This window comes from Diabrotica undecimpunctata, chromosome 4 (genome assembly GCF_040954645.1).
Source record: "Diabrotica undecimpunctata isolate CICGRU chromosome 4, icDiaUnde3, whole genome shotgun sequence".
NCBI classification, from domain to species: domain Eukaryota; kingdom Metazoa; phylum Arthropoda; class Insecta; order Coleoptera; family Chrysomelidae; genus Diabrotica; species Diabrotica undecimpunctata.
Window position 1 is genome coordinate 13,460,015 of NC_092806.1, and position 26,263 is coordinate 13,486,277.

Here is a 26,263-nt window from a genome sequence, read left to right on the forward strand (position 1 = left end):
TTAATTCAATAGCTACTTTACTGTGGACTGTCCAAGTTCCTCATTTTTTCTCTTTTTTTTTTATTTATTTATTTTTTTTTATTTTTTGCAAAATTGTGAAAATGTAATCAATGGCATAATACCAATTGTAACATGCCAGTTTCAATAAAAATTACCTTGGTTCGATTATGAGGTGTTTAAACAAATTCAACAACGTGATAGGGCTTATAAAGATTTTACAAAATGTATTAACGTCATTGAAAAACAACATAAATGGCAGGTTTTTAAGAGACATAGAAATAAGGTAGTAAATATGTTAAAGCTAAAAAAAGAGCGGTTCTATTTTAACAAAATAGACAGGTATAGAAACAATCCAAAACAAATGTGGAAAACTTAAAAAAAATTAATCAATGATAATAGTCGAGAAATGCCAAACACTGTAATCTTTGAAACTACTACTGGCCTAAAACGATTAACAAACAGCGTAGAAATAGCTAGCAGTTTTGATGAGTATTTTGTTGAAAGCATTGAAAGTATTGTTCAAAGTATTGATAACTCTGAAATATGGTGTAACGTAAATAGTAATCTGTATTTAAATTTTGAAAAATTTGAAGAGCTCTCTATGCAGGATTTGCGAAAAATTGTTGGCAATTTAGATAATAATCAGGTTTTCGAAAACAATTCTCTTTAGAATCAGCGTTACAAGTTACATTATGCCACATAAAGAGTAATTTAGATAAAAATAAGTACGTAGTCGGTGTATTTCTTGATTTCAAAAGAGCTTTTGAAACCATTGACAGAACAATAATGATTTCTAAACTTAAACAGTATGGTATAGGAGGTACAGTAATTGCGTGGTTAGAAAATTATTTACAAGATCGCAAACAAAAAGTTCGATTTAAAGACCAATTGTCATCTGAAATGGATAGTAATGCAGGGATTCCTCAAGGTAGTGTATTAGGCCCCCCTTTTATTTATTCTGTACATTAACGATATCGATATTTTTGTAATTTGTGAATTTATTATTCTTTTTGCCGATGATACTCTAATATGTCGTAGTGATGAAAATTTTAATGTAGCTATTGAAAAAATGAACACTATTTTAGATATGGTTAATAAATATTTAAAAATGAATAAACTGAAATTGAATGTGAAAAAAACATTGCAAAAAAAAGGCAATGGTTTTCACTACCAAACATAAATATAGGTTGCTTGATTCTGAAATCATAAATTTAAATATTAATAATGAAAAAATTGAAATTGTCACAACAGTTAAATATTTGGGATTCCAGCTAGACAATATTCTAAATTTTGAGAGTCACTTCGAGTATATTCATAAAAAAATATTAAAAAAACTTTACTTTTTGAGTAGAATATCTCAAAATTTATCAATGGAGTCAAAAATAACAGTATATAACACAATTATTTAACCTCATTTTGACTATTGCTCATCAATCTTATATTTATTTAACCTTAACAAACTTAACATGCTACAAAAATTACAGAACCATGGAATTAGAATAATTCTTAAAACAAATGGCCGTACCCCAATTGGGACGATGTTAAATACTCTAAATTGGTTCTCTGTTGAAAATAGACTGTTTTATTTCACCATGATTTTGGTCTTCAAAATAGTAAATGGCTGATCACCTGAATATTTTCAGGAATTCATTTCTGTCAACAAAAGTATTCATTCTTATAATACCCGAGGTTTAGATGAATATGTACCTAAAACTATGTATAAAAGTACGATGAATTCGCTCTTTTTTAAAAGCTTTCTTAAATTTAATCAGTTACCAATATCTGTAAAAAAATGTACTAATCTCAATAATTTCAAAATGTTACTTAAACAATATATCAAAAATTTATAGTGTACTTTCTTTATATTGTATGTATATTAAGTTTTTTCTATTTAAATAAATATCTATCTATCTATGTACATCAACAAAAAGCTAAAAATACCTCTAAACACTCCCGAGTTCAAACTTGGAAAGATACCACGGAGAATGAAATGGAAGCATTTCTAGCCTACTTTCTTTCTTTTCTGCCTACTGGTCAATTAACTTTTATTTTCATACAACAGAGTAGGTAGTTATAGGTAATACATATGTATAGTTCATACTGTTTACAGAACATTGAAAAGTATTACTGGACGATAGTTTATTATACATCACCTTATTTATGTCACAATTATGGATTCGCTTCAATCTCACTTTTTAAAAAATTCGTTTTGTCCAATATTTTATTCTTTAGGACGAAAATATAGTTGCTAATAATCTTGTTTGATATATTACTAATACAGTTATTTTACTAATTTCAGGGCGAAAACGCACAATTTACTGTAAGTCTCGAAAATGTTGAGGATAGTCAAATTGATTATACACAACCCTATTTAATAGTACCAGAAGATGCTTATAGGACAGGATCATTCAAAATAAGCGTCAAAGATAAGACCTTCCTGGATTTCGAGAACGCCACTTGGAAAACACATTCCTATTATGTAAGAAATTCCATGACTTAACATATATAATAGTGTGTTACATGTAGATTTAAAACTGTTGGTTAGATTGGTTTAAAAAAATTATCTATGTGATGCCTAAAACTTTGACTTTATTAAAACTGTAACTAACTTACACTACTATCATATTTAGAGCCAGCAATATTTTCAGGGTGATCAACTTTCAGGATGATGAAATCTTGATAATCTCCTGGTAGATCCACATATTAAAAGTTTACATACTTCTTTAAGTTTTTGTCGAATCTTCTAATAACATTTTCGAATTTCTCGTCCTTTTGTCTAGCTGTTTCTTTAATAATTTGAGAAGTTTCATCTTTTGAGTTTCATCATCATCAAGATCTTTTGGAAACATTTTCAAAAATTTTTTCAATCGTTTGAGAAACATATTTAGTTTTTCCAAATTTTCCATCAATTATTTTCGTTAAAACTGCTTCTTCTGCTGACTGAAACTGAAATGTTTATGCGTCATCTCCGTTCTTGTTAAGAACATCCCTCAAAACTTTCCAAATGTTTTTTATTACAATGATTACTACTGAAATATGTTGATGTTTCCGACGAACAATACTTTTCAAAGGTTCAAAGGTCACTGCTTAATTTATTTTTAAATTAATAAATTATCCTACACACGTGATACCACTGTAATGATTTTAAATGAAACGGGAGTGCCTCGTCTCGAATATTCTCGTATTTGCGTCATCTTTCTAAAATTTGTGACACATTATACGAGATGCGTCGAAGATACGCTATTTCGTTACACTATGTACCAAGAGCATACTTTGATCCCTTCCTTTTTACTTCTTTTCTTGTAGTACATGTATATCTATATTTTTTTCTATGGGTTCTTTAGTTATTTACTACTCTCTTGTGTTTGAAGACTTTCCAAAGACCGAGTCGAAGTATGTTTCTCGGTTTCCATAAATTTCTTTGTCCTCTCTTTCGCGTTGGTCATTGTGTTTGACTCTTTCCTGTTCCGAGGCACAAGACACTATGAGGATACTATATGGATTTGAAGTCTATCAATAGGGTGATAACCTGGCTGTTACTTTATCCAGATTTGGAACTGGCAACAGTTCTGTTGAGTTACTCGATCCACCCAACCAAACTGCAGGCGGAGTTTTGTTGGATAGATCAATCCTCAAATTTATATAAATTTATATGAATTATTTTTGTGTACTGTTAAATACTTCCCTCGTTATAATTTTTTTTATGGGTTTTTCTTCAATTTTTTTAGTTAACAACATCATAATATACCTGTAAATGCCATGCTGTTGCTAAATAATTTCTTCTTCTAAATGTGCCTATCTTCTAGAGATGTTGGCGACCACATTGACCCATCTTATTCTATTTACAGCAGCTCGAAATAAATCAGTTGACGTTAGACCAGTCCACTTTCTAAGATTAGCCAGCCAGGATGTAAGTCTACGTCCAGGGCCTCTCTTACCCTCAATCTTGCCTTGTAGAATCAATTGCAGAAGTCGGTATTTATCATTACGGATGGTGTGGCCGAAGTAAGCCAATTTTCTGTTTTTTATGGTGTTAATAATTTCTTTGTCTTTTCTTAGCCTCTGGAGAATAGTTATGTTACTTGTGTGGTGTATATATGAGACCCTCAACATACGTCGGTAGCACCACATTTCAAATGCCTCTAATCGTTTTATGGCATCTTCTGTAAGGCTCCAGCTTTCTACTCCATTGAGGAGGACACTAAAGACATAACATCTAAGAATTCCTATGCGTATATTGATAAGTTACACAGAATCTTCCTAAGGCTGTTAAAAGAGTTTCTGCCTTTTTCAATACGAGTTTTTATTTCGTAGCTGTGATCCCAAGTATCTTTAATATTGCATTCCAAATAGCCTATTTTTTCCACTTTTTCTAATGGTGTATCGCCTATTGTAATTTGGGCATTTATGTTGGTGTTCCTACTAATGATCATTATTTTTGTCTTCTTGCAATTTAGTTTTAAGCCGTATTTATTACATGCTTCTACAACGTTATCAATCATCCTTTGTAGCCCCTGCGCATTATCTGCCAGCAACACTGTATCGTCTGCATATCTAATATTGTTTATAAGTTGACCATTTACAGCAATCCCATCTTCTGATTCGTCCAAGGCCCTTCTAAAGATGGTTTCAGAGTATATGTTAAATAATGCTGGTGACAATATGCAACCCTGTCTAACTCCTTTTTCGACTAATTTCGGATAGTTCATTTTCTAATCCTTTCATTGATTTTTGTTGGAGATATAAGTTTGAGATAAGTCTTATATCCTTATCATCGAGTCCTGATGTTTTTAGGATATCGATTAGTTTCCCATGTGGGATTTTATCAAACGCCTTCTCGAAATCAATAAAACATGCATACACATCGCAGTTGACATTTCTGGCTCTCTGTATTAGAACTTGCAAACTAAAAAGTGCTTCCCTCGTTCGGGGTCCTGCTCTAAATCCAAATTGAACTTCACTCAGGTGTTCTTCTAATTTGGTGTATATGCGCGAGTGAATGATAGTAAGGAGTACTTAGTAAGTGGCTCATCAAATTAATTAATCTATGTTCTTCACATTTTCTAGCGTTGGCTTGTTTAGGAAGTGGAATGAATATTGATAGTAGCCAGTCTGAATAATTTAGTAATAATTTTTATAGTTATTCGAATTATACAAACGAGGGAAGTGCTTCCATAACATTATGATTTTTTAATTTCACTTATAGTAATTGAAATAAAATATTTTTAGGTTGTTTCCAAAGGAAAAAAAGATGAAAAAAAGACTGATAAAATGTTAATATCAGTCTCACTAATAGACTATAACGATGAAAGTCCTATATTCGACAATACAGTATCGTACTCAGCATCAATAAATGAAACTGTTAAGAAAGGCACTGAAATATTGATCGCCCATGCAACAGACCGCGATGCTGAAGATAAGGTTTTGAAGTAAGTATTATTATTATTTTGGAATCAAGCTAGTCAACTATTACATACCTAATTAGGAATAAGCATTCTTATTCCTCAGGTTATATTAGCAATAGTGTTCATACAATGCATGTCAAGGTTTTACCAAGGTACCTGCGTCTGCTAAGGAAAGAAACTATTTCATTTCCGATTCGTGCATTAAAGTCACCCATAAGAATTAAGGGTTCCTCATAAGGTATTTCATTCAGAATGGTTTGCAATTGTTCGTAGAATGCCTTTCGTTTCCCCTTACGTTTGAAGTTCTCAGGGCTACGGATAGATATGATATTTAGTTTTTGGTAGTCCATTGTAATGTTCGTAAGTATTATTCTTTCGGAGATATAACCGCAGTTATTTATGTTATCTTTAAATTTTTTATGGATAAGTATACCTACGCCTGCAAGTGCTCATTCTTTTTTCACTCCACTGTATGCTAGAAAATATTGGTTTAGTCTCTTTGGCCTTTCCCTTTCTCCTTGGTTTCTTGGATTGCACAAATGTCTATGTTTTTATTTATCAGTTCTCTGGTTATCTCTTGGTCTTTATTGTTGAAAGAACGTGTTGCTAATCTGATTATGGGTTTATTTTTCCTTCTAGTTTTCCTTTTCTTTGCGTGGTTCGTCATGTTAGGTTTCGTCTGGTTCCGAGGCTTTATATCGGTTCTTTGAGCCTTGTTTTCTCTTACAATAGGTAGGATGCTAACCTGGCCCATCAACTCTCCTCTTTTATCCGGGATTGGGATCGTACTGTTGGCATAAACGCGCCCTCTGAGCTACTTAATCCATCCAGTCCTCGCGATCATAATCCCCAGACAAAGTTAATCAGGAATTTTAAATTTACAATATTATGCAAAAATGAGATAAGAGTGACATTGTTCACTTTTGAAATTGGAATTCCCGAAAATAACAAGACATCTCAAAAGTCCTGGTTAAAAAGTTGGTCGGTTTTTTGAGTCCCTAAGCACTGCGTCATTGTCGATTGCCTTTTTGAATTGGGCCCTTTAAGAGTTTTTCACATTTTTTAAGGTGATCGATTAAAAATTTTCCATCAGTAGAGATTTGAAACAAAAGCCAGTTTATTCACACGTTGTTTTTACCGAAACATGCGTTGACAATGAAAATAATTCTTCTTCTTCTTTAAGTGCCGTCTCCCGGTCGGAGGATGGATATCATCATCACTATCTTTACTCTATCTATTGCTGCTCTGAAGAGTTCTATAGAACTGCATTTAAACCAGTCCCTTAAATTCTTCAACCATGACACTCTCCTTCTTCCTATACTCTTTCCTCCTCTTATCTTTCCCTGTATTATCAGCCTTAGCAGTTCATATCGCTGTCCCCGCATTACGTGTCCCAGATAATGTAACTTTCATATTTTTATTATGTTTATTAGTTCGCATTCTTTGCCCATTTCTCGGAATTCTTCCGTGTTAGTTTTCTTTTGTGTCCATGCTATTCTAAGCATCCTCCTGTAACACCACATTTCAAAGAACTGTAACCTATTTATGTGTTCTTGTTTTAATATCCAGCTTTCAAATTCATATTGCAGTATCGAAAACACGTAGCATCTTAGTGCTCTTACTCTTAGTTCTAATCTAAGGTCTTTGTTTCAGCGAATTGTTTTCATTTTTACAAACGCATTTCTTGCTATTTCTATCCTGGCTCTTATTTCGGTTGTTTGATCATTATTGTCTGAAATCCAGGTTCCTAGGTATTTGTATTTATCAACCCTTTCTTCTATCGGTACATTTCCCAAATGTATGTTTGTTGATATATTTGTTTTCTTTGTTATTATCATGTATTTGGTCTTTTTTATATTAATTTTTAGTCCATATTTTTCACAGAAACTGTTTGTTTTGTTTAGCAGTAATTGGAGTTGTTCAGCAGAGCTTGCGATAATCACGGTGTCATCTGCGTATCTTATGTTGTTAATAGATCTTCCGTTAATTATTATTCCTTTAATCTGAGATAGAAATGCTTCTTCATAAATGGCTTCACTATATACATTAAATAGTAATGGGGACATAATACATCACTGCCTAATTCCTCTCCTGATTTCAATTTCTGGACTGGGTTCGTTATCTATTACGATTTGTGCTCTTTGATTTCAGTAGCGGTTTTTTATTATTTGTAAGTCCCTATGGTCTATATTTTTTGTTTTTAGAATTTTGACTAATTTTTCATGTCTTACTTTGTCAAATGCTTTTTCAAAATCAACGAAACAAACATACACATCAACATTTATATCCATGCATCTTTGAGCTAACACATTAAAAGCAAATAACGCTTCTCTGGTTCCTATTCCGTTTCTGAACCCAAACTGACTATCATCTATTCCTTCTTCCAGTTTTTTATTTACATGAAAATAGTTACTTTTACAATTTTGGAGCAAACTCAAATTTCTTGTAAAAATATGAAATTTATACAAAATATTCCAGATATGTAAAAAATTGATTTTTTACATATCTGGTCTCTACTTATTATAGGCAGGTAGTCCTTGATTGGCGAATATCTAGTGAGTAAGCCTGTTAAGACTTAGTTGAATTATACATATAGAAGGACTGACCAAACGTTGCATTCAGTACAGTGATTTAAAAGTGATTTTTTTAAGAAATCAATAAAGCATCTTTACTGTAGTTTCTTCATGCTTTCTGCACCCTCATGCCGTTGACCTTACTGATTCTTCCGCCTTTAGAGTTGATTACTCGACTGAACCTAATATTAACCGAAATTATTTTTTACTACTTCTAAATTTTAATATGACCAACATCTTATATTCCTCCGTAGGTCTTACATCCTGTAACATTTCTTGGTTTTTATTATTAACCTTAGGACCACTCCTTTCCACTGTTTAGATATTTGTTATTTATCACATACTTTAAGTATCAACTCAATTATTTCTTTTTGCGGCAAATAAAACAAATAATAGTACACAAAAACATCTTTAGAACAATATTAAACAAATGTTAGCTTTATAAGAAAAATGTGGTATCTTTCATATATTTAAAATAACAGTGGTCGAATTGATATGTATAAATTTTTTCCAGAATGAATATAGTTGGAACTTATGCAGAGAAAAGGCTAAGTATTGACGCAGATGGACATATTGCTGTAAATATAGACAATGCCTTTGATTACGATGTTTTAAATTCTGTATATTTCCAAGTAACCGCAACAGATAAAGTTAACCATGTGACTCCAGTACCAGTAACAATTACCATTTTGGATGTTAATAATAAAGCTCCCGTAATAGATCAAGTAAGAAATTAATGAAACTACCTTAAAACAAGAATAACTATAATTAATATATAATTTGACTTACATTGATTACACGTCAACCAATTTTGACGTTGACCTATAGTTTTCGGCAAGGAAGTTAATTTCGTCTAATCTTTCTGTATTTCTTAGATTTCGTTCCCTGTGTTTCCATTAGCGCTTTTCATGTACATCTTCTGTGAATTTTCTTAAAGAAGCTGATCATTTGATAATTATTGTTTTCCAAAAGGAAAGTTAACAGTTTTTTGTCTCTATCATTTTTGCCATCTCTTCCAAAATTTTGGAATATCTCCAATTGAAATCGTTACCTATTATTACAAAAATGCAAACATGCACTTGTAAAAAAACTAAAAAATGATTACTGGGATCGCTTTTCGAAAGAAATGGATCATGATTTTTACGGTCTGCAAACGGAAATATGGCGCTCCATAAGAGGTCAAAGAACGGAGGTAAAGGAATTAATATAACCAAAACACATAGAAAAGGATACGTGGATTGACTACCTAAAAAAGATTTATGCAGAGGAAGAACAAAAGACGCTAGAACCCGAAACACCAGAAATTACTACAAATGAAGAACTGGATATAAATGTGCAGGAAGTTCGGAAAATATTTGAAAACCTGAAGAACAGAAAAGTAGCAGGTAAAGACAGGATACCAAACGAATTAACGGAATTAACGCAATGACGGAACAATTAACAACATTAATTATAAAACAAAATAAAATACCGAAACTACCGGACTAGGTTAAAACTTACAACTAAAATTTTACAGGTACTAATAAATCAGAGGATAAATTTAGCAGATGAACAACAGGGTTTTCGTAGTGGAAAATCGTATACAGATGCATTCGTTATAAAGCAAATTACTGTGAAATCAGTAGAGTCTAATAAACCAGCATTTCTGTGTCTGATTGACCTAAAGAAAGCGTTTGACAGAGTAAGACTCAAAAGTGTAATCCATCTTCTGTATAATAGAGAAGTTTCCCTAAATATTATAAAAACTATCGAAAACATCTACCAAAACAACAAAATGGAAGTCAGAATAGATGGACAACTTACAGAACCTATAGAAATAGACAGCGGAATAAGAAAAGGAAATTCATTGAGCCCCATGCCCTTCAATTTATTCAATAAAAATACTTTGTTACGCAGATGACGCAGTATTGATAGCCCAAGATGAAGATAGTCTATAAAGACTGGTCCACAGATTTAACATAAGAGAAAATGAATTTAATATGACAATATCATCACAGAAAACTAAAACAATAGTAGCCAGCAAAGAACCAACCAGATATAAAATAGAAATTGATGGTATCAGTATTGAACAAGTAATGAAAATAAAATGCCTGGGAATTACACTGTCTAGCTATGGAGACCTGGACAAAGAAGTGAGAAATCAAGTACAAAAAGCAAATAGACTGGCAAGATGCCTTAATAACACTATATGGCGAAATAGATACATTAACACTGAGATGAAGTCAAAAATTTATAAAGCCAGTGTAAGACCAATAATGACATATACCTCCAAAACAAGACGTGACACAGCTACAACGTAAAGGCTACTCTAAATAGCGGAGATTAGAGTACTGAGAAGAATTACAGGAAATACGCTAAGAGTTCGAAATAGAAGTGAAGACATTAGAAGAAAATGTTTCATTTTTAAGACAAGGAGGTTATGGTCTGAGGGGACATCTGCTCCAGGAAAAGTCTTAACGCTTACAATGGAATTTCTAAATCTTAGATTAGTTAGAATAAAGTCGATCTGATTTCTAATGCAATTTCGTTCATTATCCTGTGGTGACCTCCAGGTATACAGTCTACGGGGTGGTAATCGAAACCATGTATTCATAATCGCCATGTATTCTATGATCGTTACTGATAACAAATCTAATTGATGGATTCGACCGTTACTTGATGGAAATTCATTTTATGTAACAATAAAACACTGAAAACTTTGTTTTCAATACTTCCACAAAATTTATGTTAAATTCTTATCACTACAGCTGTTTCGACTGATTGCCTTTCTCAAGTGATCTGTTTTTGGCATGGGTTTACACTTTATAGTCTCTAATGAAATAGGTTGAGGAGGGGAGAACTGTTTGTCTCAAGCTGGTCATTCAGAATTATATCTGTGTTTTTTAATTTGTTGATTTCCATAGATTCTAACAAAGATAGCTTAAGGCCTTTATTTTGAATGTGTAGAATTTTAAATTCGTCATTAAAAGAATGATTATGATCTAGAAGGTGAAGTGCGTATGTAGAATCTGTTTTTCTATTATTGAAAGCCCTTTTATGTTCTGCTATTCGTTTATTAAAATTTCTACCTGTTTGACCAATGTAAGTTTTTGGGCAGTCGCCACATTTAGGTTTATACACACCACTGTGTAAGTGTTTTTTATGTTGGCTCTTGTTGTTTTTAATATATTTGCCTAGGTTGTTATTTGTTCTGAAAGCTGGTGTTATTCCTTTCTTTTTTATATGTTTGGCTATTTTTGTTGATATTTTGCCTGTATATGTAATCGAGCAGAAGGTACTGGGTTTTTTCTCTGGTGGTGGAAGTACTAAGTTCAGGGCTTTCTTGTGCAGTTTTTGATTTAACATTTTATTAATTGTTTGTTCTTTGTATCCATTGTTTACTATTTGCTTAACGATATTTAATTCTGTCTCAAAATTGTATTTTGACATAGGAATTGCTGTTAATCTATGTAACATACTATGATAGGCTGCCAGTTTATGTTGTGTGGGATGGGATGATGAATTGTGAATAGTCGTGTCAGTATGGGTAGGTTTATGAAATATGGAGAAGTCATGTTTGTTTTTAAGTCTGGTAATTTTTAAATCTAAAAAATTTATGGATTGATTTTGTTCTGTTTCTATTGTAAATTCAATATGACTATGAAGAGAATTAATATACGATAAAAATTGGTCGAGCTGCCTGTTAGTTCCTGTGAAACATACCAATACGTCGTCTACGTATCTCCACCAATATAAAAACTGTTTGAATATGGGATGTTTTGAAATCTTTGTCTCTAGATGATCCATAAAAATATCTGATAGCAATGGGCTTAGAGGATTGCCCATTATAAGTCCTGCACTGTTATTTGTATATAATTCATTATTAAATTCAAAGTAGTCTTGGTTTATGCAAACTTCAAGAAGATGTAAAATTTCAGATGTAATGATTGGATTTGTATTATTTTGGTCTAAAAGGTTTTTTACTAGAATAAAAGTTTCTGTAGGAGGGATACTAGGAAAAAGATTTTTTACGTCAAATGAAATTAATCTGGAGTTGTTAGGTAACTGAAAATGTTGTATTTTATTAACTAGTTCTATTGTATTTTTTATGGTAAATTTAGGTGAAAATTTAGTGTGTTCTAAAATAATCTCTAACAGTTTTTTTTGAAAGTTTATATGACGGAGCTGTATAAAAAGACACTACAGGTCTTATTGGGTGATCCGGTTTGTGTAGTTTAATGAAAGAGTATAATTTAGGAGGCTGTGGGTTCATGATACTGAGGTATTTCTGTTCTATTGGATTTATTATTGATTTTGAATTTTTTAACACTAGCTTAATTTGTTTTTGATACGTTTCTGTTGGATCTTTGTGTAACGTTTCAATGTTTTGATTATTTAAAAATTCTATTGTTTTGTTATTATATTCTATTTTATCTATAGCAATAGTAATGTCACCTTTGTCTGCTTTTGTAAACACTATATTGTTTTCTATTGATTTATTTTTAATTGAAATGGCTGTTTTATTCTCTTTGTAACAGGAATTTTTTTGGTTTCACTACACACATCTGTAATAGATTTTGCAATTATACTCTTTTCACTTACTCAAAAACAGATCACTTGAGAAAGGCAATCAGCCGAAACAGCTGTAGTGATAAGAATTTAAAATAAATTTTGTGGAAGTTTCGAAAACAAAGTTTTCAGTGTTTTATTGTTAGATAACAAATCTCTTTAGAACCGTGATGGCTTTAACGGTGTGTTTTTGTCCGTGATAATAAAATCTATTTCGTTGTGAGTTTTTCAATGTTGACTTTGCCATGTCCATCTTCTCTTTGGTTTCTTTTTGAAAAACTGTCTATTTGGAATAGTTCATGTTACAGCATGAACCTTATCAGTATTTCGCCACGTTAATTTCTACTATCCAAGCCAAAGTTTCCCCGTGGTGTTTCTGTAGGGTTGGATTTCATATTTATTTTGGCGTTAAAATCACCACATATAAAAGTAAAATGTCCTTGATGATCTTTAACAGCAGCTTCGATATCATTATAGAATAGATCCACTTCTTATTCATCATGGTCTATTGTTGGTGCATAAACCTGTCAAATCATCTTGTATTTATATATTTGTGATAAATACAGATAAGAAGCTGTAATTTATTTTTAGGTGGACCGTATACAAATTGAAGAAAACCAAAAAAATGGTGTAGTCCTAGATGTAACAATAACAGCTTCTGATGTAGATACAACTGCTGATCTGACTTCTACTATAAATTGGGATAAATCCAAAGTAACCAAAACGAATTCTCCCGTAGAAAAAACTGACGCTGTAAAAAAAGCTATGGAGTAAGTATATTACACAGGGTTGGAACTTCGAGAAATGAATATCCAGTTGATAAATTTTCCAAATACTGTAAGCTATATCGACTTATACTCACTGCATTGTTTAGTGTTCACCCGGCGTCACCCAGGTGAGGTCTAATGATACCCCCAACACATTTAGGACTAGCATAATTCTATGGTTAATACACGGATGATTTATTGGTTGCCTATAGCTTCCTAAAACATGTTGCCGTTGGGTATTCTGAACCGAATTCAGTTGTAAGACACAATTTTAATTCGCAAGGTAACTAAGACAATTTTAATTCGTGGAGTTATTTGTTGTACATATAAACTTTTTTCTCTAGAATGAATTATGAAAAAGAAAAGCCAAACTACTGGCACTTTGACAGAAACTCGAAGATGATGAGTACGAAATTTTGGACTCCGACGATGAAAACGAAATTGATCACATAAGTAATCAGTCTGATGGTGAACAAAGAAATTGAGGAACTAGAAGTATTGGAATCTAAAAACAAGCAAACACAAGATAAAAAATATCCTTATTATTTAGGTAGGGATTCTAAAACAAAATGGAGAAAACACCATAGTTATAAAGCAGTTAGAACGAGGGCAGAGAACGTAATTTCAAACTTACCAGGATCCAAACCATATGCTAAAACGCTAAGACTCTTTTAGATTGCTGCATTCTTTTTTTTATGAAGAAATGCTTGAAGGTATCACGGTCTGCACTAATGTATTGATAGATAAAAAAGCGTTAGCCTACAAAGATAAAGCATATTGTAGCAGGACCAATATTGTTGAAAAAAAAAGGCATTATTTGGCCTCCTCTACCCAGCGAGTGTATATAGAAATGGTCATCGTAATCTAAAAGACCTTTAGCAACCAAATGGTACAGGAATCGATATATTTCGTTCAATGATGGCACTCAATAGATTTACATTTTTATTGTAGTGCTTACGTTTCGATAATGTAGACAATCGATAAGAAAGGCAACAGTCTGACAAGTTGGCTCCTATTAGGGCAGTTTTTGAAAAATTTGTCGCAAATTATCAAGAAGCTTACTCACCAGGACAGTACTTGACTATTGACGAGAAGTTAGAGTCTTTTCGTGGACGTTGCTCATTCCGGCAGTATAATTCCGAACAAGCCCGCGAAATACAGAATAAAAATTCAGGCCCTAGTAGACTCCCGTACTTTTTATGTTTTTAATATGGAAATTTTAGAAGTCCGGAGTTCGAATCCTACCGCCGGCAAGAACAACTAGACATTTTTAAAAATGTCTATAGGCCCCAGGTCGACTCAGCCTGAATAAAATGAGTACCTTGGGTAAAACCAGGGGTAATAATAGGCGGTTGAAGCGTAGTACTGGCCATGTTACCTTCCTTGTATACCGTAGGCCCTAGATATAACAGACTACCCTGCTATACTCCCAAAGCCGCGAAGCGGTATAAAACGGGAGACTATAATTATTATTAATATGGAAATTTATGCAGGGACCCAACCAGATGGGCCTTATCAAATAAGCAATAAACCTATTGATATTGTCCAAAGACTGATAGCACCAATTTCTGGTAAAAATCGAAATATCACTTTCAATAATTGGTATACCTCTTACGAACTTGTGAAAATTTTGCGTAAACGACATAGTCTAACTTCAGTTGGAACTCTGAGAAAAAACAAGCAAGAGATTCCCCCATAATTTATACAGATTAAGAACAGACAACCACAGTTCTCGGTATTTGGATTTCAAGAACATATAACTATGGTGTCCTTTGTACCAAAAAAGGGAAAAACGTGATTTTATTATCATCACCTCATCACGATGATGAAATAGATAAATCTACCGGCGAGAAACTTTTGCCAGAAATAATAAGTTTCTATAACTTTACAAAAGGAGGGGTTGATACGGTGGATGAGGGAGATGAGGGTGACAGGAAGTTACAGTGTAGCTTGTAATTGTAGAAGGTGGCCACTAAGAATATTTTTTTCACTAATGGACACAGCTAGAATCAACAGCCAGGTAATTTACAGAACAAACACTAGTGACTATTCAAAGAAACATCGTATATTCCTGAAATATCTGGGATTAGCATTAGTTACGCCGGAAGAACGAAAAAGTAATCCGCGACTTACAAAACATTTGCGATCCAAAATACGTTCAAGTTTTGGGAGAAAGTGACCAAGCTCCACCGAAAAAGCAACGTACGGGACGTAGACGGTGTCAAAAGTGTTCCAGAAAATCTGACCGGAAAACTAAACAAACGTGCGATTAATGCCAAAAATTTTATTGTTTAGATCACCTTTATCGCATTTTCGACGAATGTATCCAGTTCCGGGACTCCTAACTTTTTTGGAAAATCTCTTTTTAAAAATTTTAAATCATTATCTTTTGTTTGTGAATTTTTTATGTATCTAAGGTACCTGAATACAATATGCCCATGTTGGTAATATGCCCATTTCCATGTTTTGCTTTAATATTTGATATTCGGGGAAGGAGGCGCTGGACACACTGAACGCCTAATATAACTAAGCCCGTGACCGACCTCAAGGTTAGTTGTGAGCTTGCCGTGGTGCAGTCAAGTTGTACGTGGTTTTTAAGAGCGTGTTTATAAAAATTGGCGTCAGTTTTCACCTCTGTTTTGCACTTAAACGTTTTAATTTGTCTACGACATTAAGTGATTTTAGTCTGCCATAGAGTACTTAAAATGTAAGTAAAAATAAAATTTATTATTATTCAAAATGTTTTTATAATTTAAGAAAATGTATTAATCATCATGTGTCAACAATATTCCCATAGTGTATGATGACAATTTGCTCAATTGGACATATTGCCAGCTAATTATAACAGATAATTTATTGATTTTTTTTGTTTTAGATAACATGCCTCGTGTCAGAAATAAGGAAATACGGTCGCAATGGAGCAATCAACAGCTAGAATCCGCAATTGCAGCAGTAATGAATAGAATGTCATACAATGCGGCAAGTCAAAGGTATAATATTTCTAGACGCACTTTGAAACGCTATGTAGAAAAAAATAGTACCAAAAAGGCAAAAATGGGGAGAAAGACTATTTTGAATATAGATCAAGAAAACGAATTGTCTCGACGAATTGTTAGATTGGCAGAAGTTGGGTATCCCCTCAGCAATAAAACTTTAAAAAAATGTGTGTTTACTTATTGTGAACAAAACAATTTGCCACACTTTTTTTCACAAGGAACCAAAATGGCTGGACGTTATTGGTTAAAAGGATTTTTGCAAAGACACCCTGAAATATCGATAAGGAAAGCACAAAACATGAATCCTGCTCGGGCTCAAAAATTGAACAAGTTCATAGTAAAAGACTATTTTGACAAATTAAGGGGTGTACTTTAAGAATTAGATTTAATCGACAAACCTGAAAGAATTTACAATGTGGACGAGAAAGGCTGCAGACTCAGTCTGTATCATCAACAGACCGTTCTAGCAAAGAAAGGCGCGAAACGCGTACTAATTTGCCTCATGGCACGTTGGCGTTGATGACCCCTAAAGGCAGTATGAATGTGGAAACCTTCATTATTTGATTGGAGCATTTAGCAAAATATAAATTGGAGGGAAAGTGTCTTTTAATATTTGATGGAGCCTCATGTCACTTAGACATTTCAATTGTCGAAGCTGCCGAGAAATATCAAATAACCCTTCTGTGTTTGCCTAGCAACACAACTCATGAACTCCAGCCGATGGACAAAGCTGTGTTTCGTTCCTTTGAACACCACTGGGACGAACAAGTGTTGTTGTATTGGACCAAATACAAAGAACGTGCTTTAACAAAGCAGCGATTTGGGGAAATATTTTCGATAGTGTGGGACAAGGCATTGACACCTTCTAACATTAAATCAGGCTCTGCTGCAACAGGAATATTTCCTTATAACCCCGATGCTACACCTGAAGTTGCTTTTACCCCAAGTATTTTATCAGAAATTGAGAACATTGATCCCACTCCCATTAATGTACGCCAGAAAACACCATCTCCTACTCCAGGCTGTTCATATAACTCCTCTCAACAAAAAAGGGTACCAAACTATCAAAAGACCCAAGATTACAAAAAAGAAATCTAGAACTGAAACATCATCAAGTGATAGTGATAGCGGACCCATTAATGTACGCCAGAAAACACCATCTCCTACTCCAGGCTGTTCATATAATTCCTCTCAACAAAAAAGTGTACCAAAATATCAAAAGACCCAAGATTACAAAAAAAAGAAACCTAGAACTGAATCATCATCAAGTGATAGTGATAGCGGACCCATTAATCTGCGCCAGAAAACTCTACCACCAACTGCAGGCTATTCAAAAAGCTCTTCCCAACAAAACTGTTTGCCACAATACCAAAAGACGCCAATTCACATGAAAAAGAAGTCTAAAACACAAACTTCATCAAGTGAGAGTTCTGGCAGTTATACTTCGGAATCAGAAGACAGCGGCAAAGAAGTTGAATTGGCAATAAATCAGTTTCATAAAAAAAAGGAAACTTTCCTTATGTATTCTGAAAAAAATGATTTGGAGGTTTATAACAAAGAGAATAACAATATTCGAGAAGAAAAAAGTAATACTGAAGAAATAAAAACTTGCCAGGGCAAAACTTTGGACACATCGTTTACGGAAATGCTTGAGACTCCGGCAAAACTTGAGAAAAAAAATACACAAAATAGAAAGAATAGAAAGAAGGCAATAAATAGCAGAGCTATAGTGGTAAAAAAAAATGTATTTTCTACCACTAGCACAGGTCCACGAACAGATATAAATAAAGGCACGAAACAAACTCTACCAGGTTGTTTGGTAAAGAAAAACAAAAAATCAGAAGACGTAGCAAAATGGTTTTGCAAAATTTGCGACAAAGCTGAAATAAAAGACATGCGACTATGCTTTATACGTGTACAGTACGTTCATGAAGAATGTGTAGGACTGACAAAATTCGATAAGGAATCCTTTACCTGTCCTGATTGTACCCCACAATAATGTTCCTTAATTTTAAGTTATTTCAGTTAAAAATTCTTTATTTTGACATTTTAGTTTTTACAAAAAGGATTGTTTAATATCTTTGTTTGGTTAAATGTTTTTTATAGTGTCAATAAATATAAGATTTTGTAAGTATATGATGTTTTTTAATATTTATTTCCACATCATTTAGTGTTTTAGGTAAGCGCATATTACCTTCACTCGACTGGGCATATTACCTTCAGGGGTTGGCAATATGCCCAGATTGAGGGGTTTAAAAAAAAAAAAATCGATATGAAAAAAAAAATAATTGCCAAACAATAAAAAAACTAGCGATGTTTAAACACCTAAACATTGGTATAGTGTTAAAAAATATATGAAAAATATATTTTTGTAGCAATAAATTCAAAATTCCCTTAACATGGGCATATTGTATTCAGTTACCTTAGTGTTTTTTGTTTGTAGGAATTTTATTATTTTGTAAATTTGACCTAATGCGCGGTCAAATTTAATCCAGTGCTAAAAACTGCTGTTATTTATGAAAACTTAGATAGTCAAATAAGATATTAAAAAAAAATAAATTCGTGTTCGAAATGTTTGTTTGAGTTTTTCCAATAAATTTTAAATGAGGTCAATAATACCCCACTTGGGTTATTATACACACATTTTTCATCTGGGTGACGCCGGGTTAATTGTACTAAAGAGATAGGTGTATTTTTAACACTAACACTTTAACCCATACCACAAATTATTTCCCTCGGTATTAGTGTATAATCGCCGTTTTGGCTAAACAAAACACACATTCATTCAATAGAAGTAAAGAGAATTTCTAACTTTAATTGAAACATTATTTATTTAAAAATATATTTCATTTTTGGTTCATTTGAATTAAATAAAATAACAAATGATTTCACAATGTCCTTCGCTACAGAAATATTATTCTGAAATTAATTTAAATATTTTGGTGATAAATTCACTTAGTTCAACTATGCATTTCAACTAAATTAATAAAGGGTATTAGTGAATATATAGCGCAACCCCTTGCAGACTTATTAAGTTTATCAGTAGAACAGGGTGTTTTTCATGGACGTATAAACATAGATGGACCCAGCAATAAGATACCTTAAACACACACTGTTTTGAAGCTTCGATATTCCTGGACAAGAGGGTAAAGGGGAGTAAAACGGGTATCGATAGACTGTGATACTTCCTCAATGAGCAAAAGCGTGCTTGAATTTTTACTCGTGGGGATAATTATTCAGACGTTAATAATTGGAAGTAGTAATAATGTATAAAAACACGTTTTTATAGAAAAAATAAAATACAATTTTATTTGCTTTAAAATTAATACAATAAAATATAGTTGAGCTCAAGTTAATTTTTTAATAGGTATTAAATAATCCTACGATAAAAAAAAACAATTAAAAAATATACATTTGTCAAATTTAAGTACATACCTATATTTATTGATAATGTGTTAAAACATATTTTTTCAAATTGTGACAAATTTGTTTTAATACAATATCAATAGATTCCACGTAGTAAGGGTTTCTGCTACAAAATTATTTATTGATCATTCCAAAGCTCTTGCTGGCATTTGACATAAAATTATTTGCAAATATACCTACTTATTAAAAAGTAGGCGTGAAAATGTATAAATTATTGGAAAGCTATTTACCGAACAGAAATATTAAAGTAAAAATGGTAAATAGACATAATAGAAGACGTTGGTATAGAAATAAATTTTTATTGATTGCGAAATAAAACAGTCTTAGTAAGAACGCTTCTTATGCGCACGGTGTTAGCATCTAAAGTTAGAGGTCAAAGAAGAAGAGGAAGACCCAGAACAAGATTCCTAGATAACATCGATGAAGACATGAGAAATATGGAAATACGTGCTTGGCGGAGGAAGGCGATGGATAGGGACGACTGGAGAAAAATTCTTGGGGAGGCTAGGACCCACACAGGGTTGTAAAGCCAAAATGATGATGATGATGGTTAGCATCTAAAGTAGTCCTCGTTTCATGATGAATTCCAATTTTAAAATATTTCTCAAGAACCAATTTTAAAAGTTGCATAAAGTGACCATCGATTGCATCTTCATCATACATATGGTCACCAAAATGCTCATAGATTGATTTTGGGACATTTTGTATGGTTTTATTAATCAAAATATTCATTAGGTTTTTAACTAGTCTGTTGTAGATATTTATAGTTTTATTAAAAAATCTGAAATAGTTTTCAGCTTCCTTACAAGTTTAAATAACCAAAAAGGATGCTTTTGAAAGGTTTTTTTATACTGTTTTCTCTGTTGAAGTTTAGAGTAAGTTTCATCATTAATTAATATTATTTGGAAACCTACATAGAAAAATAAATGAGTTTTATTCATTTCACTAATTTATTGTTAATTCATGAGAAATATTAAATTAAAAAGCTACTAAACAGATCTTTTTAATCAGATGATGTCTACTTACAATTTAAAAATGTCTATACTAATTTCATGAACTAATGTCTTGTTCAATACATTAATTAATATTAATAAACCCAATGGTACGCCTATGAAAGACATATTTTAAAATGTAAACACACAGGCTTCCTCAGTTCCTCATCTTAAATAATGTAAACAAACAGTACTTACAAATTAAATGAGACATTGGGATGTAAATATTTCGTTTTTTTTTTGCAAATGCAAAACTGTAGCACCATTATTATAATTTGTTTAGTTCACTATTTACAAATATCACTTAAAATACAGCCAAAATATCGAAAAACAACTTTTCCTCATCTTGGGTAAAAAGTAAACAAACATGGACATGACATGGAACAGCATTTGAAGTTTGACGTAGAGCCATAAGACAGAAAAATGTAAACATCGTTGCCATTAATAAATAGGTTTCAGTGCTTCTACATATAAAATAACTGGTTGATATCTTTTATACGCTATTATTAAATGATATTATGCACACTATGTGCACACTTGATGTTTTAATTACAATTAAATATATTATTATAAGTAATAAATTATTATTTTGGTTTGATAGCACCTGTAGAGTATAAAATAAATATAGTAATATTTTCAGCGATACGTGAATAAGATATTTTAATAAAAAAATGTGACAACATTTGAAGGTGCTGAGAATGTGACCTAGTCAAATAATTTTGGCTTCACATTTTTATGTAAATAACTGAGTCCATCTATGTTTATACGTCCATGGTGTTTTTCCACATAGCTTGAAAGTAGGAGTTGTAACTCCAATATTCAAGAGTGGAGATAATTCAGTTAACAGTAGATAATTACAGGCCAGTTACGGTCCCTACTATTTTGGGCAAAATTTATGAAAAATGTGTATACAAAAGAATGTATAGTTTCCTTAGTAAATACAATATATATTATGTTCCAACCAATACGGATTTCTACCTGGAAGATCAACAGAGTGCTACCACTGAATTACTTAGTTTCATTCACATCGCACTGGATCGGGGAAGTTTTGTGGGGGCACTTTTCTTTGATCTCTCAAAAGCATTTGATACCATAAACGTAAGAGTTGCTATAGAGTTAAACGTAAAAAGTTAAAAAATCTTGGTTTTAGGGGGTCAGTTCTCATTATGGCTGCCATCTTATTTATATTTTAGGAAGACCCTCGTTAAACTTAGTGCCTCAAGATCAGATTATAGCAACATTTTTTAAATTCATTTATAGATCATTAGATCAAAAGAAATTTGTTGGAGCCCTCTTTTTTGATTTAACTAAAGCTTTTGACTCTATAAAATTAAATGTAGCAATTTGTTAACTAAACGGACTTGGATTTGGAGGTAATTTTTTAAAATGGTTACAATCCTATCTAGAATATCGACAGATGTATGTCAAAGTCGGTCATTATCAATCAGATTTGTATGACGTTGATCTTGGCGTTCCACAAGCATCAATACTGGGTCCTTTATTATGTCTTTGTTATATCAATGATATGCCTAAATATATGAGTACGGAAAATATTTTTTTGTGACACGATTTTGGTGGCATCTGCAGAAAGTGCTGAGGAATTGAGGTTAAAACTCAATACCTTAGCCCATGAGTTTACGTCTTGGTGCGAAAGAAACTCCTTAATAGTAAATTCGAGTAAAACAGTATGTATGCAATTTTATATAAAAACTCCAATAAAGGAAAATTTCTCTGTCAAAGTCGACAATGATTTTATCACTTTATCTGACACTACAAAGTTTTTAGGACTACATCTAAACAGTAATATGAGCTGGGAGGTACATATTAATCATGTATGTTCGAAAATTAATTCTGGATACTATGCTCTTTTGCAACTCAAATACTTATTTACAACGAAACAGATACTTAATGTTTATTACGCTATCATCTATTCACATTTGTCATATAATATTGTTCTATGGGGCAGTGCAACAAATGTCTCGAAAGTTTTTATAGCCCAAAAGCGCATAATTCGCTTGATTTTTAATTTACCATATAGACATACATGTAGAGAGCATTTTAGAAAATATCAAATACTCACTGTTCCCTCAATTTTTATATACAGAAGTATTCTGTATACAAAAGCTAATATCAATAAATTGAAATCAAATTCAGATGTACACAATTATCGTACCAGAAAAAAGATTTCTTTAGGACTCCTAAACATTACACTTCTATGTTTGAAAAAAAACCTGATTATAGCGGCGTAAGGTTTTTTAATCAGCTCCCATCCAAATTAAAAAGTGAAGCAGATGATGATAGGGCATTTAAGAATAAATTGAAGACTTATCTCATCGAGTCATGTTTTTATAGTGTCTCGGAATTTATGTCTTAGATATGTTGTATGTTGTTTCTATATTTATGTGTATGTTTATATTATTGTATAGGTAGTCTTTAACGTTTCCTTTTACTTTGACATGTCCTATATTATGTAAATAATCTGCAAGGATGAATAAAGTTTTATTTTATTTATTTATTTATATAATCAGGCATTTTACCGGAATGTTACTTTTTAGAATTTTTTGATGTGTTCATTTTATCTTTTTTCTTCTAACTATATTATTTTTAGATTTTTAGAAATAGAAAATACACAAACAAATAATGGCCAAGGTCTACAAATGAAATTAAAGGTAATAAATAATAATGACGATAATCCAGACAAGCCCGATTTTGAAACTTTCGATACATTGTATTTAAGTATAGTTGTAGAAGACCGTAATACTGATCCCGAGTTTGAGGAGAATCGTTTTAAAGAAGGTAAATAGTGTTTGTTGTTTTTATGATGTTATATAATATACAGTGCGCAAAACCTCTGGTATTCTTTTGTTTCTACCAAACTATGGAGTACATAAAAAATGTTTATAACAAAACTGATGTACCTTAAAGCCGTCTATAATTTGAAATTACAACCAGCGTAATGAACCAAAATTGTGTTTTTTGAAGGGAAGCTACTATACTGGCATTGCATTACTTTTTTATCTATAGTAAAATGATAAGGTGTACATCACGGAACTAGCGCCACAAAATGACGCCGTCATGGAACTAGCGTCACAAGATGGCGTCGACACAGTATGGATATAAAATGAACCTTATAAAATTTATAAAACAAAGAGATATTTTCAATACTTAATTATCTGATAAAGACTCAATATTAATAAAGTTATGGCTGTTTGAAGACTTTTATTCATTGAATACAAAAATCCAAACATACGATGTGAATAACCGGAAAACAGCAAGTTTTTCATTAATAAATAAATAAATAATATATAGTCAAATAATAATAAATAGTCAAATTAATATGACTATTAATAAAAGTGATTTGCATGAAAATTAAGGTAATATATAACTAAAATAAATTCTTCTTATATTTTTTGTGACGCAGAAAGTAACAAACTCTTTCCCACCAAAACCACCCTGGTTGAAACTATTAGTTGTTAAGTTACAGCTTACTTAATTTATATACAAAAATTATATTCTAAAAGTTTAACCACAGAATAATTAACAATCAGAATGCCCACTCTGCTTGAAAAAATAAGTACGCGCATCTCGTTCGCGCAGACGGAATCAGTAATGATTTAGTCGGAACCAGTGCTGTTCAGCGACATTTTATCTGATGTGCATAGACAAATGAACCCGGTTTAATTTATTTACGGCAACTACAGATATAATATGCACTGTTTTATTCGTACTTTTAGTTGAAGAATAGATTAAATTATTTCAAATGTACTAAATTATTAATCTCTAAAAATTTAAATTACAGTTTTGTCGTAGCTTGTCACAAATTTCTCAATTCGAGTCAATGTTTCCGTTTAAAATATGGCGATCACCTGCTGACAAACTTCAAAGGCGACAACTGAGAGTGGGTATTCTGATTGGTATTTATTCTGTGGTTTAATTGGTTAAGAAGGTTTAGTTTTGAAAAAATCCGAGTTTAAAGTGAAGATACCTACTATTTTCGGAATTTATCAAAAATTTCCCCTTTTAGAGGTACAAGTACTTTAGAAGATACAGAAAAAATGCTACAATACAAAAAAAACACCTTTTTTACTTTTAGCTTTAAACTGTTAGCTTCAGAGTAACTCTTTTTAAAACGAAGAGCTTGAAAAAATTTAATATATATGACTTCAAAAACGTCAAATTTATTATCACAAAAAAAAAGTATTTTTCAGATTATCCAATCCAATCAAATCCAATTAGTCGACATTTATAAACCTTTGAAAATTATCACTTTATAACCTCTACTATTTTTGTAGGTCAAATCGTTATCAATATCCTAGATGTTAACGATAATCCACCATATTTTCCATCTTCTAATGATGATAGTCGGCAAGTGCAGGAAATGTCTTTGAAAGGGGTATCGGTTGGCTCCATAAAAGCTATCGATGTTGATTTGAATCCAGTAATTACCTACCATTGCACGTAAGTAACAACCTTACCATCTATTTCAAGTCATTTTATTAATTTTTTCTATTTGTGCGTGTTCATTTTCGAAATAACGAAACGAAACGTGTTCAATAACGAAAAAAAAAAAATTCAAAATATTTTTATTGTAAATAAATTAGCAATTAATTTAAATATCACAAAAATACCTGGCGCAACTCATTTATGTTGTCTGTACAAAGAAATGCACTTACCGTTTAAGAATGTTGTATTAATTCTAGCAAGAGTAAAATAGTGGCTGAGCCCCTTGGTGGTAGAAAATCGACGCTGGCGCAAAAGGACGGTCCGCGTTTCCGATAAAATGGAGATGTTTACAGTCCGATGTCTCGTTTTGATCTGTGGTTGTCAGCATTTGTAGGAATAAAAACCGTACAATTCTAAATGGTGGCCACGGTACAGCTACACAGGAAGCAAATCCTTATAAATCATAGTTTCAAAACGGTTGTCCAGCCTTGATTGTCCAACCAAATTGCATATATACAATTTCGCAGAAATTTGATAGTCTAACAACAAGTGAATTTCTTTGAACTTAAGAACAGATTACCATGTGTTTAGCCAGTTTGACAATGAAAGTTTACTGAATAGAAAAAAATAATATACTATAATATTTTAGAGTAAATAAGAAATTAGAATATATAATAAAAATATTGAATGTAAAATATGTAAAAAAATACTAAATAATTTCCCAAACACCTTTTAAATATAGTGTTACAGCCGGATCTTAATGGGTAACTTATGTTGGGGTCGTACGTAGACTGAAGAAGAAACGGGAGATCATTAATATATGTATAGCTAAAGTAAGCAAATTACTATATCTGGGCAAAATTATGATAAATTAGCAGATATATTACTTGTTATTTGTTCTTTAGGGCGAGGTGTACTGAAAAAGAATTTTTTTAAAAGTTGACAAAATGTTTTAACACATCTACAATTGGACCATTTCAAATCTTTTTCAGAAAAGTAAGGATAGCCGTGTTAACCGACAACATTAGGAACGGTTTGGCATCGCAACAAAAAGAAATATATTGTTTTTCAAAGACTGTATTATTTTATTAGGGATACATAATAATCAATTCC

The 26,263-nt window shown here is 32.1% G+C and overlaps 1 protein-coding gene across 1 annotated transcript in view; it reads left to right on the forward strand.

Annotated features, from left to right (window-relative positions):
- Window positions 1–26,263, forward strand: part of LOC140439195 (cadherin-AgCad1-like) — a 106,518-nt gene that overhangs the window by 27,343 nt on the left and 52,912 nt on the right. Inside the window, exons 10-15 of the mRNA XM_072528943.1 lie at window positions 2,300–2,479; window positions 5,230–5,429; window positions 8,493–8,703; window positions 13,118–13,296; window positions 23,316–23,503; window positions 25,000–25,165. Of these exons, the coding sequence (XP_072385044.1) occupies window positions 2,300–2,479; window positions 5,230–5,429; window positions 8,493–8,703; window positions 13,118–13,296; window positions 23,316–23,503; window positions 25,000–25,165 (1,124 nt within the window). The remainder of the gene's footprint in view (window positions 1–2,299; window positions 2,480–5,229; window positions 5,430–8,492; window positions 8,704–13,117; window positions 13,297–23,315; window positions 23,504–24,999; window positions 25,166–26,263) is intronic.